Genomic DNA, 18,589 nt, shown 5'->3' with positions numbered 1-18,589 from the left:
TTCTTGATCTCTGACATGGGGGCTGTGAAAAGTGTTCTAAATACAAGCCTCGCAGGGCTCATCATTGTCGGGTCTGCCGAAGTTGTGTTTTACATATACAATTTTCCCATCCATGTTAAGATTAGGAGATGCATATAATTGATAGAAAGTCGAATTCTACTATATAAAACGGGATTGTAATTGATTTGGATAAAATGTTAACGAGTTGGGTTCGGATGATCCGTCAATTTAACGGGTTGGGTTTAAATGACCCATTAAATTAACATCGGATTCAACCCGACCCAAATTCAATAAATCCGACCCGTTTACAGGTCTAGCTCTTCGCCATCTCCTCCGATAATTTAACAGACAACACAACATCATCACTGAAGCATGAGAGCACGTGAAATGCAAAGATCCAGCGAAATCTGACACCGAAAAAGAATAAGAAATAATACCTTGTCATAAACGGGAATGAAGTAGTAACTCTTGAGTGCTATCCTTCAAGAACCCATCAACTGTCCGAAGCTCAACCTAAAATCCCAAAATCAATTTGCTACTTATTCGATATCTCATATCTGGGTTTAGATTAGTGACGAAAATGCAGTAAACTTCAGGCAGTAATTTCAAAAATTGTTTTACCGTGATGTGAGAATAATCCAATTTAGCATCGGTCGACTTCCTGGCCTTGATCAGAGAAGAACTAGCATGCAAGTTTACAATGGCGATTACATACTTGATCAGGTAAAGGGGTAAAACCCATTAACTCTAACATTGAAAAAGATGAAGTCTTTACCTCGACGAAGCCGTGGATTGAATCAGCGAAAGTGGTAGAGGTTGCGAGGGCCGTTTGGTAGAGGTATGGGTTTGTTGTGAGATTGCGAGGAAGAAGGCTGAGGCCCATTTGGCCTCCCTCGTGTGTGTTTCGGAGTTGAGAGGGCCGAGAAGATGTGTTTCTCTGAAAACAACGACGATCTGGCTTCCTTAGTTTATATGATCCATCACTTAAAACAACAGAGTGAGAGTGAGCGCGCTGATGAATCAGTCCGAGTCCTGAGTGGAGTTTTCAGTCCGATGCCTTGTTTTTCTTGGATACAGAAAGTGTTTAGTTTCAGCCGTTGAGATTGATCCAACGGTAATCAATTAAATTGCTCCAGGTATCAAGTAGGCTGCCACTTGCTCGGTACCCCTTTTCCCTCCTTTCTTTCTCCACTCTTCAGCTGCAAAATCTCTCTCCTCTCCCTCTCACATATTCTTCTTCTCTCGGTCCTCAGGTACTCTCTCTCTATCTCTGCTTGCAGATTCCCATGGTAAAGTTTTATTCTTTATTTTCATTCAAATTAGTTAATTTTACTAATTTTGTGACGTCTACCACTAGATAACCAGAAGCTGAAACGCAAATCCAAAGCCATTCAGTTCCGATAATCCCGCAATCTCACTTAGTTTTCGAGTGAATCTGCACTGCACTGCATCCTTGTTCTTATTTTGATTTTGTTTTTAAAATAATTGTTAGTATGAATTTGTGAGCATATCTGGTGAGTTTTGATACACGCAATGCAACTGGTGGTTGATGTGAGGAGTTTCTTTTGTTAAATTCCTACAGTGGCAGTGCCAGTGCCAAGTAATTGATTTTGTTGGTCACATTGCATTCAGAATTTCTTATCTTAATGTTTTCTTTGTTTCAATCTTTATATATTTATTGGATACCGCAGTAGTTGCTCATTTAGCTTTGTGTCATTACATATTGGTTTTCGAAAGTTAAGTTGAAGTTGTTATCATGTTAGTTAGACTGTGAATTTCGTATCTGATGTTTTCTATTGTTTCGAACTTTATATTTATTTGGAATTGGAACCACAGTTGCGATTGCTAAGCTTTGAAGAATCTCAAAAATTGTTTTTGGACATTTCACAGTACTAGTACTGGGATTAAAGACCAATGATGTCCGAAGAGTGAAGAGGTGATTATAATTTTGATGTCCGATGAAGAACGATATTATACAAGTTCAGGGGAGTGGATCCTGTAAGCCATATATGTATATTTTCATCTCTACCTAGCACGAGGCATTTTGGGAGCTCACTGGTTTTGGGTTCCGTAAGAACTACGAAGCTAAGCGAGTAGCACGCGAGAGTAATCCCATGATGGGTGACCTACTGGGAAGTTCTCGTGTGTTTTCTTAGAAACAAAACCGTGAGGGCGTGGTCGGGGCCCAAAGTGGACAATATCGTGCTACGGTGGAGTCGAACACAGGTTGTGGTCGGGGCCCGGGCCGAGATGTGACAAATACCCCCTAACTTTTAATAACTACGTTCCAACTCAGCCCCAAATCTCATGGTTTTGTTGTAAATAAAGCAAAATCGAGGGAGAGGAATTGACCTCAAGAGACAAAATTACCCTCCTAACTTTTAATAACTACCTTCCAACCCAGCCCCAAATCCCATGGCTTTGTTGTAAATAAAGCAAAATCAACAAAAAATTGTACAGTAGCCGTCCTCCCTTTTACTTTAGACTGAGGGCGCGTTTACGTAAGGGTAATGAGAGTCGAGAAACGGAATTGAATTCCGATTACAGATTACACCGATGTTTACCAACTTAAGCGGAATGAACAGTTCGGCGGGCCCTACATAAAATCAGGAATTCAATTCCTGATATTGTCGGAATTGGATTACCTAGAAGAAGGTAGTATTTGGATTCCGGGGAGAAGGCTCCATTCGGAATCAAATTTTCCTTCCCAAAATGCCCTGCACCTTCAACACTCCGCCATCCTCTCCAGTGGCTCTCTGCTGCTCCGCCACCTCCTCTCGCTCCACCACCTCAAAATCCTCCATGTCCTCCTCCATAGGATTCGGCAAATCGTCATAAGAGCATACAAAGGACTCGCTATCAATCACAGTGCCTAGATCCCTCTCTGCCTCCACATGCATTGCCATGTCGAACGATTTCGATTTGGGGGTTGCTTGCTATTCAACCCAACAAGCCCATCGCTCCCTGTGCTTCAGATTATTGTATTCCTACACAGGCAGCCTTACTTGACTTCCCCATTTATATTCCCCTCATTGTTATGTACTGTGATTGCCTTGATCACAAGTATCAAAGTTTGGGGTCGAAATGTAGTGTTTTGGGGTTGTTATGTAATTTGTCTTTCTTTTGTGGTGTTTGTTTAAGAGTTAGGCTCTGTGTGTGCCATGTGGCAGTCTTACATTGGAGAAGTTGCTAGTGCTATTAAGCTCTCTCTTTCTTGTTGTAACGGTCAGACATGAAAACAATTATTAAAAATCAATTTACAAAAAGAAATACTCCATCCCCTTCCTCTCGCCATTCTTTGTAATTCTAGCCCCAGTCAAGGTTGAACTAGGGCAGGAATTGGTATCTAACACTCATCCCCACCATTCAGCATACCATCACCGAGATTACATCAAATTTTCTGAAACACCCCACCCCATTTTTTTTAAATATTGTTAGTCTTAATTGGTGAGCCAAGGGGACCCACCCCTGATTTCGGTCCCCAGCCTCCCATCTCTCTCTTCCTTCTTCTTCGTCTATCTCCCCCGTAACTCTCCCTTAGCTCTCTCCCTCTCAGCTATCCCGTACCTCTCTCCCTCAACCTCTCGCATCTCTCTCTTCCCCTGGACTCACTAGGACCGAGTCACCATCGAAGAGAGGCTCGCAACGAACCCCGGACCCTGCCCTGCGAGTTCGACGACACGGAGTAAGCTCCGGCGAGCACCGCCCCTTTAGAGGCCATTTCCGGCCAAACCACGGCGAGTTGGCCGGCGTGTAAGGTATCAATCTCTTCGTCTCGTCGAGTACTACAACTTTCCTTTTTGTTTCACTCAATTTCATTGAGTATTGAAGAAGTTATACTCATTTGAATCTTACCCAGTTTCCGGCGAGTCCGACGGATTTCGAGGAATTTTCCGGCCAAACCACGGCGAATTAGACGTCGTGTGAGGTACCATTCTCTTCGTCTCTTCAAGGGCTACAACTTTTGTTTTTGTCTCGCTTAATTTCGTTGAGTAGTGATAAAGTTATGGCCGTTTAAAGTTAGGTGGTTTTCCGGCCGAATTTCCGGCCTTCCCTCTCTCGGCAAAACCAGGCCATCCGGCCTCTCCCTTCCCCCCCCCCTCGGGCCTTAGGCCCGTGATGTCTTAAGCCCAGTTCCCTAACCCATTCAGTTTTTATTTTTAGTTATATGTTTTTAAAACCCAAAGGGCTCGGGCCCTAGTTTTGGTTGGCCTTGGGCCGGTTTTCAACCAAGGGCTTAAAGCCCTGATTTCTGTTAGGAGGCCTTAGGGCCTTGTGTAGTGTGTGTGTGTGTGTGTGTGTGTTTATAGTATATGTATGTGTTTGGGCTTAAACCCAAACCCCTTTCCTAACCCTAAACCATTTTAACCCAAAACCTTAGAAATCCTAAAACCCATTAAAACCCTAAACCCATCCAATTCCAAATTCCCTATTTTATTTAATTCAGACCCTTCTTAGGGTAATTCGACGTTCTGAATCCGTTTCCAACGTCCGTTTTCCCAAATCCAATTGCTATTATATAGTTTTATTAATTGGACCCTTTATGTGCTTAGGGGCAATTATTGGTGACGTTAGTTTGCGTGGCTCTTCGGCGGCTAAGTACTGTGAGTGGACCCCTTCAAAAGCATGTTTTAATAGTAGAAATGCATACATGAAATGCATGATTTAATGATTACGTTTTATGAAACGTTTTGAGATAACATGCTTACTGAGGCTACCTTGAATTATTATTATTTTTCCTATAACCCGTGTTCTTATAGAATATCTGATGGATGACGATATGATATTTAGAACATGTTTCGAACACCTCTTTATAGTATAGATGATAGATGACTTTATACTATGAAGTTGTTTTTCAATATATGTATGTTCAATGGTTTTGTACTTACCTAGTGGTCCTTTCCGCTACGGGACGTAGGGATAGATTCCGGTCCGTCCCGGGCGACGGTTTGGTGTTGGCATAGGGCCTGGAGTGTGTTTCCTCTGGCTATTTAGCACAGGGACAGGGAGCCGACATGGGGCCTGAAGTGTATTTTCCTCTGACTGTCTGCTCAGAGACGGGGAGCCGGCATGGGGTCTGCAGGTTATCGGACAATTCACTAGTGATTATTATATATGAGTTATGATTTGAGATACTGCACATCATGCTAGGTTTCGGAAAACCTATGTTCATCATTATATATTTGTTTTCATAAACCTGGGGGTTAGTATATTGATAACTGTTTTATTATATATATATCAACTTGGTCCACTCATGTTTGTTTTGCGCCCCCTTCAGGATTTAGGATCGAGGCATACAATCCCGACATCCAGGCACTTCCGCATCGGTATCTTCGAGTCCTCTCGGTGTAGGACCCATTTCTGTGTTCATTCAATTTTTATATTAATTCTTTTAATGTTCTAGATTAGATGTGTGCTCTGAACACGTTCCTTAAATACATATTCTTTATTCTCTTATATTTATAAGTCTTATCTATCCCTTGTTGTCAGCATTTGCACTCAATAAATGGCTTTCGTCGGGCGTCGGCCAGCACGTGACCATCCCTTTGTCCCTAGGACATCGGGTTCGGGACGTGTCATTTTCTCTCTCAATTGGTTTCATCGACAATTTTCATCACAAAGATATCCGATATGGGAGCTGAGAAGTTGAATTTCGCACAGACATGCAACCTCTTGAGCCAGTTCTTTAAGGAGAAGAGAACCCTCCAAGTCGTCCCTCCCATAACCAAGAACTTGCTAACGACCATGGAGGCTGCTGCTTCGAACCCAGTTGATCAGACGGCTTAGACTCCGTCGTCAAAACCCAGCATCGATTTGCTTTCGCAGTTTACCAAAAACCCAGAAGCGGCTTTGGGTGCTGCCCAGATGACCAGTTTCTATGGTGGGCAGGTGCTGGTTTTCAATGATCTGCATGATGAGAAGGCGAAGGAAAACATGGGTTTGGCTACAACTGGAAGCTCCAAGATTTTTGCTGGATTTGTGAAGAAATTGGGTTCTGAGAATCAGTCGAATGTTGTTGCTGAAAATAATTCTCAGGAAATTAAGGCGCCCCAGTACAGAAAGCCTTCAACAGAATAAGGACATTTTAGTAATTATATGAATTTCATTTCATTTTTACTCCGATTCCAACAGCTTCAATAGAATCCGATTCTAACTCCTCCTCAATTCAATTCCTCTATTTTGATTACATTACGTAAATGCGCCATAAAAAGTAATTGGAAATGGAACCAGTTGCGATTGCTAAGCTTTGAAGAATCTTACAAATTGTTTTTGGACATTTCAGAGTAATAGAGTAGTACTGCGAATAGAGACCAATGATGTCCGAAGAGTGAAGAGGCGATTATAATTTTGTGTGGCAGACTGGTATAATATCGTTCTTCATCTGAGGGGTTTAATTTTGTCTAATGGCTACCGATGGTTTCAGACGGCAACAGGTTTCATCAGCTCCGCCTCGAAAAATCAATGTCCAAAAGTTTGCAGAATCACGGGGTTCAGAGCTTGAGACACTCCATTCAATTGTATCTAACAGATTGAACAATGATTTCCGGTCTCGGAGAAGCAAGAGAAGAAGAACCACTGCTTACGACAATCAAGCCGCCAAAAAAAGATTTAGAAAATAGAGAAAACTTGATCAGAGTAATGCTTTGACATTGCCTCCAGAGAAAGATGACAAGAATGTTCCTCATCGCATTCGTAGGAGAGCTGAGCTTAAAATGAACCTTGAAAAGGGTTTCTGCACATCAGGGGATGGTACAAAGAGGCTTAGAACACATGTTTGGCATGCGAAGCGGTTCACAATGACAGAGCTTTGGGGTTACTACCTTCCCTTGGGTTTGCAGGGCAGGTAAAACGCATATTAATTTAGCAGTGTTATTCTTTACTTTTCGCTTATTATTTCTTCTATTTCTCGATAAATAACTAATTCGCTTGTATATCTATTTTATCAAAAAAAAAAAAAAACAATAAAATGTAGAGGAAGGGGGTCCAGAGCTGTCTTGAAGTGGTTCAGGGATGGAGTGCTTGTTCATGATGCAAGCTATCATGTAGCTATCCAATTGGAGGGGCCGGAGGCAGGCATTTACTTTCTATCTTATGAATTTATTCCTATGAAATTGTATACCTTTTAATTTATTTTTCTTCAAAAGGAAAAGTGTTGCAATATGTTATTTTCTGCTACTAAATTATGATGTTACACCCTACTTCATATGCATCCAGGATTCGTTACTATCAGTGTTAGGCATGGTAATGGTGTCTCCTCAGTCAACTCGTTCTGAAAATGTTTCCCGTTCTGTTATTTCTGGCGTCATATATGATAATGCTATGGTAAGTTATCCTATTGCACTTTTCTTTGTGAATGTGGATGACTTGAGGTATTGACTTGATGACCCATTTTTTGCAGCTTCATCATTTGGGAGCACCTCTTTCAAAACCAATTGCTCCTGTGAACTGTATGTGGCGGCCTTCTGGCCAACCAAATAGAGATAATAATGCAGCTGACTGTGAAGGCGATGAATTTAAAGGACTAGAGAGTACAAACCACTCTTCTACTGATCGCCAGCTTTGGGTGTGGATACATGCTTCTGCTCTCACTGAAGCTTATGACACTTTGAAATTAGCTTGCCAAAAAGAGGTACCCATTCCTTCTTTTTGTTCACACATACATCAATAGCAAGTGTATAGAGGCTTAATCTCATCTGACTTCACGTCAGAAGGAAGGAAATAATGATTTATGGATCTTAAGATAGAATGCAACAGCCCTGGTTTGGTATTGAATTCTTTGAGTGAATGATGATTTAGGGCAATACTGAAACTCGTCTACTTCTATGCTTTGTACTTGATTCTCTGATAAGCCAACATTTTTTTTCAAATGCTATCTCAAGTGGTTTTTGTGCTGTGCTTAGGTGTCAAAGTTTGCCTCTAGTCTAGACTTGGTAGATGTCAGAATAGAGAACTCATACTGTTAGATGATACTACATGTTCTCGGTAGATTATTTACTGTTATTCATATAATGCTTTATTATCTTAGATGGAGGGCAGGGACATCGTGATTAATTGTTTCTCACTTGAGGGTCAACTTGCAAAATTAGAATTAGTGGGATCAAAAGCATTTCAACTCCTTCAAAGGACATTAATCCCTTCTACCAGGTGAGTTACGGAGAGGATTTCAGTGACATAACCAAGTAATGAGGTTAAAGATGGCTAATTTTGTTGTCTGGCTGAATAGGACTAGAGATAATTCTTGGAAGTTGATGAGACATTCAGCTGCCAAGGCGGATGAGGATTCCCAATCTACAATTCATCTTAAAAATGAGGAGGAAATTCCTTCTCATGCAATTTTGTCCCTTAATGTCAAGGATCCTTGCACATTAACAGAGAAGGGAAACACTGCAGATGCTCAAGATTTAGGTTCAGCTAGTATACTAGGTGATGTACTAGGAGCTGAAGACAAAAAGCATGTTATCTTTGGACGATTTTCAGATGAACCTGCAGGTAATGGCAAGATCAGAGCAAACAATTTGTAGGATGTTAGCAGTGGAGTAAGCCCTCCAGTGGAAGAGGCTGTTCTTTGCAAGGAAAAACATGACCAGAATAGGAATTTGTTCAGCCTCGATGATTGAAGTTCAGGGGAACTAAATACTTCCTCCACGTCACAGGGCTCATGATCTTGCCCGATTATGCTTTTGAAGATAGTAACGGAAGAGGCTTGCATGTTGGGTAAACTCCTTTTTTTCCTGGTTTATTCTTCCATTTAGTGTTATGTGGATTAAGCTAATTGCTGCATATTTTATGTACTTGTATTAATGCTTATATGTGGGTTCAGTGGGCACCATTTCTCCTGAGTTGTATGTTCGTACTGTTTATAAACTGTTAATATATTTTGTTTCTCATAAGATATATATTATGGAGTTCTATGTCTTTTTATCGGAAACATGAAAGTCATGGCATAAATGTTCCTGCTGACTCTTTGTGCAATAATTGATAACGTGATCTTCGAAGTTCTGGATTTCATGAAAGTAGAATGTGACAATCTGTTTTTTTCTGACTCGCCTTAAAATTCCATCAATGCATCAAACTTTATCATCTGTTCAATTGAGTATGATATATTTTTAAAGTTACCTTAGAAGTCTATCTCTTATTGCCTTACAGATGGTCTGTTATACTCCCCTTAAGCTGGGTCAAGGCATTTTGGATTTCTCTTGTCTCTAAGGGGGCTCATGCAATGGGGTTGAGAGAGAAGCGCTGGATTTCGTGTGAAGTAAGCATTGAAACTTATTACGTGTAAATTATAATATTTAATATCAGGTTATCGAATGTTGCATCTAAGTCCCTTTTATTTTCTAGATGGGGTTGCCATATATTCCTTCAGATTTTCCTGATTGCGATGCATATTTATGCCTCAAGGAGACCGAAGCTGCTGCCTCTAATCTTAAAGAGGAACTTCATCCTCCAGCCATAAGACCTTTGAGGGTTCCCATTTTATCCCCATGGAATAGTATCCAAGTTGCTTTAAACGAAGAATCAAATGCAGTTGGAGATGCTGAAAGTTTTAGGCAGCAACATGGCATCAGAAGCTATTCATCATCTAATTCAGACTCTGGAAATTCTGATACTACATTAGCCGGCTGTCATGGAAATTCATTTGATGGTTTTATCGCACAGACGAGTTTTTTGCTGACAAATTTCTTGAGTGAAATTCAAGGCTGTCATTTACGTCTGTTTCCATATGTCGCTGATAAGGAGAGAAGTTTCACGAAGTTTATGAGGGTCGAAATCAAGCTTGGTCCGGGCCAAGATCAGTTTACTAGATTTAAGTACAATCATAAACTATGTTTTGTTGGAGTATTACTCCATGCTTACAAGGAAGGTTTTCTTGAAGAGGGAGCTCCTCGACTGACGGACATATCACTGTGGACTAGGTAGTCATTTTTTCTTTGATATCCTATAAGCTTATGATTTATATGCTATCCTATAAGCTTATGATTGTATTACAACGGTGGTGCTTGAAATTTTCTCGTCTTTTATATACTAGTAGAGGAGATAATGTGACCTATTTACATTACGTCTCTTATTCAGAACTTGCATTGATGAAAATTTTCTGAGATTTAATGTAACCGTTGAAAATTTTAATCGTGGGAGTGACTTGAAGTTTTGCAGCTATTTTTGAAAGACTTTATACGTATTTCAGAGCACCATTCATGCTGCAGACCAATAATTTTGAAAAATAAGCTTCATGTGTGTGTCTTGCAGGTCAGAGAGTTTCGATGGAGGACTTCAAATGCCTCAATCTGCTGTGGCTTCGTACTTCACAGAGCAATCTTCTGGTAAGTGGGAACTCCAAATGCCAGAGGACCCTGTTCTTAGAGAAACTTATCGTTCGCCAATGGGCTTCGTCACCACTGGTTTTGTTAGAGGGATGTTAGTTCACAGCCTCTTGCCACTTTACAACGACCATCTTTTCTTTCTATTTTGCTATGCGTTCATCATTTTCCATGTGCTAAATTGCATTTTATTTTATATGCAGCAAGAAGCCAGTAGCAGAAGCTTTTTGCGAGGCAGTTGTACTCGCTCGTCTCAGAGAGGAACAATGGGATTTGGTGCCAGCTAAGCGAAGACGAAAGGAAATATATGTTCTAGTCAGGAATTTGAGATCTTCAGCTTATAGACTTGCTCTTGCCACCATTGTTCTGGAGCATCAGGAAGAAGATGTCGAATCCTTGTGAGCACCCGCAGAGTATGTGGTTGGCATGCGTAACACCACGAAACAATGTTCGAAATTTACTTTTCACTAAACCAAATAGTTCTAGGAAGCTTCATGTTTTTCGTGTCTCGGCAACATCAGTCATTAGTCACATAATACATATAACCTTTCATCTTTACCAACACTTAACCTTAGTTTGCGGTTTTTTGATTTCGAAGTAGCGGTAGTTGGCGATGGTCGTGTGATCGTTGCCACTAATCTATGTGGTAAACTAAACATAGATTTGTGTAAAGAAGACCATGAACCTGTTCCCCAATTCTCTGAAGAAAATGACTTACCTGCACAATGCCCGTTACTATGAACAAAAAAAAAAAAAAAAAAATCTAATCAACGAAGTTTCATTAAGTTCTACCATTACTCTTATCTCCCCCGAAGCTTACCAAATGCGTGTCACACAACCACGCAGCGCAGCACGGGCATTTTTGCTAGTTCATACTCTTATCTAGGCAAGAACTTGTTTGGTATGGAATTTTATTAAATTCTTGAAAACAATTTTTTAGGAGGAAACAGAAAATAGATAGAAACGAAAGCTTAACAACCAATACACATCTGAATCTAGTGATTTGGGCATCACCAACATCAATTAAACTGGGTTATTTTGGCTAAAAGTCCGAAAGCCTACGACCCACTGCGGTAGAGCCTCTCGATCCTGTCACTGTTACAGAAATAGTATTCAGCCGCACACATGACAGTTGAAATTACTTTCTTATCGCAGCTATGGATGCATTGAATCCCCGTCTCTACACCCCCCGGAACACGGGGTCTTGTGGTTTCAAGGAAACTTTGGGTCTACTCCCAAGGAGATCTTTCTCGTTGGATCGTTGTATCTTCACTACTTGATGGCACATCCTCCCTATCCTTATTTTCCCGCTTGTACACAAACTGGACTCCAATCTCCTTTGTGAGGAAACCATAGTCCTCTTTGATTGCAAGACACACTCTTTCCCCGCATTCCAACTCATTGTTCCCCATGATCCAACGGCATTCTTAAGTTCCATTCAACCTCATTCCGCATTCTTAAGTTCCACTTACGGCCCTTTGTCTCATTCCTAAGTTCAAGCGAACGGTGATCATGGCCACGTGCAACCTCAAGGCTCCGATCCGACTGCTGTGCATATAATATACATGCATTTAAACCTACGATCTTGAGATTAAGATGTGAAGGAACAATAATAGAGAACACAGTGTTACCCATGCTCCTGTAATTGAACCGATCTGGAATCTTGCTCCCCTGAACAAATATGCTCAATATGCAGCAGTCAAAAGTTCCCTGCAGTTTCATGGTGATGTTGTCATTACAATCTAATCGTTTACGCCATAGAGATCTTATTCACCATAATATAAGCACTTGTACATAAGAGAGAGAGAGAGAGAGAGAGAGAGAGAGAGAGAGAGAGAACCTTGACGCCCAAACTCTCACAATAGTTCCCTTGGACCTCAATGCCACCTTTGGGTTCCAAATCGAATAGATCTGAGAGATATGAGACCAATGCTAGTGTATCCAACAAGCTTCTAAAATCAACAAGTTTCCCACAATACCATAGCCTTGGGTCCATTACTATGCAAGAAAACCAGTAATCTAAGTCCGGTGACATGGCCAACTTCGGTTAATTTGTTATTCTTTTCAATGATGCGCAACCTCTATCACGCAATTGTTCCAAACTACGTGGGAGCTCTGGAAGCATTGTGAGGTTTCTGCAAGCAGTTACATCAAGAGTCTGGAGGTTAACAAGATTGTTCATGCTTTCTGGTAGGCTTGTAATCGGATTACCATCAAGATCCAAGTACTTTAATAAGGACAGCATAGTTAGGGCACTTGGAATCTCTGATATATTGCAGCAAGCCAGATTTAAACTTGTCAAAGAACGTGGGAGCTCTGGAAGCATTGTGAGGTTTCTGCAACCAGATACTCTAAGAGTCTGGAGCTTAACAAGATTGTTCATGCTTTCTGGTAGGCTTGTAATCGGATTACCATGCAGATTCAAGTACTTTAACGAGGACAGCATAGTTAGGGAACTTGGAATCTCTGATATATTGCAGCGAACCAGCGTTAAACTCGTCAAAGAATGTGGGAGCTCTGGAAGTGTTGTGAGGTTTCTGCATTCAGATCCTTTAAGAGTCCGGAGCTTAACAAGATTGTTCATGCTTTCTGGTAGGCTTGTAATCGGATTACCATCCAGATTCAAGTACTCTAACGAGGACAGCATAGTTAGGGCACTTGGAATCTCTGATATATTGCAGCAATCCAGACTTAAACTTGTCAAAGAACGTGGTAAACTTGCCAATGAGAAACTGCTTAATTTAGTATTTTTTCTTGGCGACACCCACGACCAGACTGAATACCATGATTTAGATGATACCAGATTGAGTTTCTTCATTTCAAGCTTTGAGCAACCAGAAAGAATAAGATCCTGAATAGATCTCAATATTGGAAGCTTCATGAGATTTTTGCAGCCTTTTAAATTCAAAACAAGAAGTTTTTCTAGGTGTCCGATGGACTCATGAACCTCAACCAAATTTAAGCAATGTTTAAGAATCAACCTCTCAAGGTTATAGAGTCCTGAGAAGTCGGGGATTGTCCTAAGGCCATGCGAATGACTGAAATTAAGAATCTTCAGCCTCGGAATAACCTGTGTCAATAATAATACAAATGAATTAGCTTCTAAGACGATATAATGGCCCCTATTAATTTGTGTGTGTTTGTGAGAGAGAGAGAGAGAGAGTTACATACCCTGGTCCCATTCCAAACATGTTGTAGGCTACTATTTCGCATGTCTAGAACAACCAGGTTTTCCAAACAAAAATTTTCTGGTATTGATTTTAAGTGGAATCCCCGCCAAGATAAACATACTAAATTTTTTGAAAATTCTTCGTAGCTTCCCCTGATGTTGACGTTGTTGAGAATGAGAATTTCAAGATTGTGCATCCTTCTAAATGCCTCAGATTTGAAATCTGTCTCATTTGATGCAGAAGCTGAGTTTGTGGAGGAAAAGCTAATTGGCTTCCAAGAGAAGAAACCAAGCCGACGTCGTCTTGAACAATTTCCGTCATAATCTTCAACATGGCATCGTTTTTTATCACTTCCAACAAACGTTCTTTTGCTAGCAAGGTTGAGCATGAGGCCCTTAATATTTTCCGTACCCTGCTAACAAATCAGAGAATTGGGTAAGTATATTACTAGTACCGCACATGCAAATCATAACGAAAAATACATACATATGAAAAACATAGTTCTTACACTTAATTTTCTCAAAATATTAGAGGCATCTTTCTGCAACACTCTACTACGTTTTCCAGGGTCATGAGGTGATTCTTCGCGAATAATTGCCATTGCCATGTTTCTCACCAATTGATGCATGACCAACCTGTTCCACCCCCTTTCCATTTTCAGTAGACATCTATCAACTAGATTTTCAATCCCAATCCTTGTGCAAAACTCTAAGTTGTCCAGTATTGTAATTGTATAATCCATCGTCTTTCCTGTGAAGAAGCTGGCTATGTGAAGGAATAAATTTTTGTCATGATCATCCGGTAAAGAATCAAAACTTATCCTCAGAACTTTTTGAATTTTGTCATTGGGGATCACGTCTAACTTCTGCAATGCACTTTGCCATACTTCTTCACTTTTTCCAGATAGAGAAGATCCCACAACTTGAAGAGCTAATGGAAGCCCTCCACAGTGCCGCACCACATGTCTTGAAAGCTCCATGTAACCTTCTTCTGGATGGGATTGTCTGAAGGCATGCCAACTGAAAAGCTCAAGTGATTCATACTCATTTAGTTCTGGAACCGTAAACTTTTCAAAAACTTCATGAGCATTTAACAAATGCTCATGTCTAGTTGTTATGATAATTTTACTTCCAGGATGAAGCCACTCTCGCATTCCAAGAATTGCATTGAGTTGATCCCGGTTGCTCACATCATCAAGAACAATAAGAACTTTTTTATAGGCAACGGCTTGTTTGATCTTGATTGTTCCTTCATCCATATTGTATACTTTCTTTGCTTTCCCCTTTTGGATATCTGAAAGAAGTTTTCTTTGCAAGCGAGCAAAACCATGGGGTTGTTCTGAAGATTCTCGTATATCTGCAAGAAAGCTGCTACCTTGAAATCTATCAAAGTTGCGGTTATAAGCGGCTTTCGCGATAGTGCTCTTGCCAATTCCACCCATCCCACAGATGACAGCTACACCAACATCATTTGATCCATCTTGTAACCACATGTTTAGGCGTTCCACACGATAATCCATTCCAACTGAAAAGGGAGCGACGTCTAAAGCTGCGTGATCCACTTTATTTCTAATCTCTTCAACAATTTCTTGGATGAACTGCCCTTCAGACCTGTAATTCATTTGAATCAAAATACATAAAAAGGTCGTACCCAGTGCACAAGGCTCCCGCTTTACACAGGGTCTGGGAGAGGTGAATGTCGGCTAGCCTTACCCCCATTTATGGAGAGGCTGCTCCCAATGAAAATACATGAATCAAAATACATGAAGCAGAAATAAGTTATTTTCTTTTACATGAAGTTGTAGTAAATGATATGTCGTACGGAGATGATTGCTCATCGTACAAATTGCTGTATACATAGGAACATATCTACAATTTTACTTAATTTAAAACACTTTCAATAAGCTCAAGAATATATTGAGAATAGAAATTACCGATCTCCTAAAACCATGCCTCCCAAAGATGCAACATCTCCAAGAGCTCTTCTCCACTGCTCCACCTTGTCCATCTCCGTACTGAATCGTTCCTCATGTCTGGCAAATGCTTCAGCAAAAGGACCACTCTGCTTCCTGACATCGGATGGATCCACATCATAGAAAACTGGCAGAACGACATGTCTATGATCAGTATTTCTACGTTCCACGATCTTCAGAAGTTCGTTCAAACACCACCTTGAGGAAGCGTAGTCCTTGGAGAAGACAATTATGGATACTTGTGACTCCTGTATCGCCTTGTCTAACTCCGACTCAATATTCTCCCCTCTCTTGATTTCATCATCGTCTCTAAACGTGTGGATTCCTGCTAGCTCCAAGGCTCTATAGAGGTGATCAGTAAAGCCCTTGCGCGTGTCCTGGCCTCTGAAACTCAAGAAGGCATGATAGGAACAGCGGTAAGAGGAGGAAGAAGAATCTCGGAAAGCATCCATCTAGAGAAACTCTCTGCTTCTTGGTTCTTGCAATGAATGAATGCAGGGCAAGCATATGCAAGGCCAAGGACAATTATATGCAGTTTCTGAGAGGGACATATATTTGAAGAGGAAGGTTCCCATTAGCCACCAGGCACTCCACACTTATTGACGAGGAAGTTTCCTCGTAAGTGAATGGGATGTTGAGGTATAGAATTTGTGAGGAGTTTGACTATCAGTTTTTGTGGAGAATCCCCCACTAGCAGTTCTTCGATGAAACTAGGACAAAAAAAAAATTACGAGGTGTACATAAACCTTAATTCTCATCTATATATATACAAAGGGATGAAATATTCAAAATACCATAAATGATCCCTGAATACTTCAAAATTTACAATTAAATTGTCTATACATAAAAAGTGGGAGACCTTAAATTGTGAAGCATTCTAAATGTAAATACCATAAATTGCCCTTGAAAACTTCAAAATTTACAATTAAAATTAAGTAAATTACATTTTACTCCCTCAAGTTTGAGTGAAATTGTAACCCCATACAACATTTTTAGAGCATTTCAATCTTATATACAAACTTGTATTTTGTAGCAATTTTATAAACATGTTAGTCAAACCATTAATTTGACTTTTTTTTTCTTTTTTCCAAACGTTAATTTGACTTTTGGGGTTAGGGAATTTTTTGGGGCACGTGGCTTGACGTGAAGGACTCAAACTAGAAAGAAGATTGGTCTAGGGGACTAGTTCCACATGACACGGTGGTTGTATGGAATGGGTGGTGCTGATGGAGAAAGAAGGAAAGAAGGTGGAAATGCATCGGGTGGGAGAAGAGGTGGGTCCCTTTTTACTTTGTTTATTATTTAGTTTTGTATTTAAATTGTTTTTATAATTAATTATTTTTACATACACGGCTTTAAAATATATGGTTCATGTATTTACCACGTTATTACTTAACAGTAAATTGACGGTTCGATTAGCAGATATATAAAATTGCAATAAAATATAAGTTTGTGTATAAAATTGAAATGTTTTAAAGATGTTTGAGGTTACAATTGCATCCAAACTTCACGGTGTAAACTGTAATTTACCCATGAAGTTAAATTGGTAGGTGTTTTATGATTGACAAATATATAAACAAAATGACTTAATTTTCTATTTTTTTTTAAATCGTAAGCAAATTACTAATTTAACATACAAAGACTAATTATTGCATAAGTTTTGGCAAACGGCTAGTAAAACAAGAAAAATAAAGTACAGTAAATGAGAGGGAGTTAAACCTTACCGTTGACGAGTTAAGGGGGAAGATTCTTAGTAGCCACCAAGACACTTCACACTTATTGACGAGGAAGTTTCCCCGATGGATTAAGTCAATGGGTCAGTGAGGATAATATAGAATATGAGAGGAGTTTGACTATTAGGGGAGAGTTTGACGGTCAGTTCCTATGGGGAAATTAAACAAAGAGAAATACCAAGGAAAATCTAACAGAACAAGTTCATCAGTCCATTCAATCCGTGGTATCATTTTTTGTACATAATATTTGACACACGTTTTTGCAATACTTACTTCGTTATATATTTAAATGATCTAAAACGTTTATCATTTATTCTTTTCTCAAAGACTATGTCTACCAAAAGATCATCTAAATCTAATCCATTTCTTCATTGCAAATAAATGTCTTAATGATTTTGATTTATATAATTTTTGCAAAAATACTAAAATACACGGAGTGAGTCCACGAAAGCGTGTGTTAAAGGTTGGTTAAAAAGAAGTGGTGCGACTGCCACGGAAGAGAGACTATTTTAAACGATATCTAGCCTTTATTAAAAAATGACTCGCACCGAGATTGAACAATCTCCAAACTATATTCTTTCTTTTTTTATTATCAATCTCCGAACTATCTAATCTTTCGACAATCCACGTTCAGAAAACAAGCATCCTCATTATTGTCAAGTGCAATAATTCACAGAATACAAATCTGTAAAACATCCGACAAGGACTATAACCTTCAAAGCTAGTCTATGAAGAGGCACAGTGCTCACAGCTCAGTGGTAAGGAACTACCAAAGAAAATGTCATACGGGAACGTATAATCTACATATTTTAGGGCAACATGAATTTACAAAACAGAGAAAAGTAAAATGAACTCAGATTCTTCCCACTCGATCTGCAACAGCATGAAAAAGAAAGGAAGGTATGACTAATCTTGCAGAGTTTAATTTTGAAATCAAATGCGATAAACAAAAGAACCACAGGTTTGCTATAAATCACTACACAAGATATAAACGAACGGAAGATGCTGGTCAAGATATTTTAGATCATCCACTATTTGCGCAGCAAGTCAATCAAGTTTAGAAAATTATCTTCTATTTTTTGAACTTAAAAAACATAGCGACAAAGAAAGTGACCAAATTGAATGATCTAGCAGTTGAAGCCAATTTCAACGTAAGGAACGAAAAGTACAAGCATACATAATTAGGAACCCAACTAAAGATAAATAAGTAAACTTACCAAGATCAACAATGATACAGGCATATCAGGACTTGATCTATAACAAAAACAAAACTTGTCAATCATGATGTGAGAGTGGTGTAATTCAACTGTACAATTAACAGTCCCAACCGGAAAGTTTCAGTCGAGTAAGCAACACCAAGTGTATGGCTCTTCGCGATCTCCTCCGATAATTTAA

General features: G+C 39.7%; 2 protein-coding genes and 2 pseudogenes across 14 annotated transcripts in view; 2 read left to right on the top strand and 2 right to left on the bottom strand.

Moving 5' to 3' along the window:
- Positions 1-16,077, bottom strand: part of LOC126612541 (disease resistance protein RPV1-like) — a 51,446-nt gene extending 35,369 nt beyond the window's left edge. For 4 of the 9 annotated variants that reach the window (XM_050280982.1, XM_050280984.1, XM_050280983.1 and 1 more), the window contains exons 1-5: positions 15,423-16,077; positions 13,998-15,099; positions 13,491-13,904; positions 12,160-13,389; positions 11,897-12,029 (exon numbers count right to left, since the gene is read on the bottom strand). In XM_050280982.1, the coding sequence (XP_050136939.1) occupies positions 12,367-13,389; positions 13,491-13,904; positions 13,998-15,099; positions 15,423-15,913 (3,030 nt within the window). In that variant the 5' untranslated portion in view covers positions 15,914-16,077 and the 3' untranslated portion in view covers positions 11,897-12,029; positions 12,160-12,366. Of the gene's footprint in view, positions 1-11,213; positions 12,030-12,159; positions 13,390-13,490; positions 13,905-13,997; positions 15,100-15,422 lie in introns of those variants that run through there. The other 5 variants (XM_050280981.1, XM_050280980.1, XM_050280986.1 and 2 more) reach the window with 5 other exon arrangements.
- The window catches only part of LOC126612544 (DEAD-box ATP-dependent RNA helicase 24-like), a 37,399-nt gene that overhangs the window by 725 nt on the left and 18,085 nt on the right, over positions 1-18,589 (bottom strand). Inside the window, exons 6-7 of one of the 5 annotated variants that reach the window (XR_007619150.1) lie at positions 18,412-18,526; positions 17,824-18,067 (exon numbers count right to left, since the gene is read on the bottom strand). The exons of 2 other annotated variants lie outside the window; for them this stretch is intronic. Coding sequence is in view for 1 of the 3 variants with exons in the window: in XM_050280991.1 (XP_050136948.1) it covers positions 18,509-18,526 (18 nt within the window). In the remaining 2 variants the exon portion in view is untranslated. Of the gene's footprint in view, positions 1-17,823; positions 18,068-18,250; positions 18,527-18,589 lie in introns of those variants that run through there. 2 more of the 5 variants (XR_007619149.1, XM_050280991.1) reach the window with 2 other exon arrangements.
- On the top strand, positions 1,257-10,883 carry LOC126612543 (ribonucleases P/MRP protein subunit POP1-like; annotated as a pseudogene).
- On the top strand, positions 5,549-6,284 carry LOC126612547 (protein TIFY 10c-like; annotated as a pseudogene).

Source organism: Malus sylvestris, chromosome 17 (genome assembly GCF_916048215.2).
Source record: "Malus sylvestris chromosome 17, drMalSylv7.2, whole genome shotgun sequence".
Classification (NCBI taxonomy): domain Eukaryota; kingdom Viridiplantae; phylum Streptophyta; class Magnoliopsida; order Rosales; family Rosaceae; genus Malus; species Malus sylvestris.
Note: the sequence above shows the minus strand (reverse complement) of the source record. Positions and strands in the feature narration are given on the sequence as shown.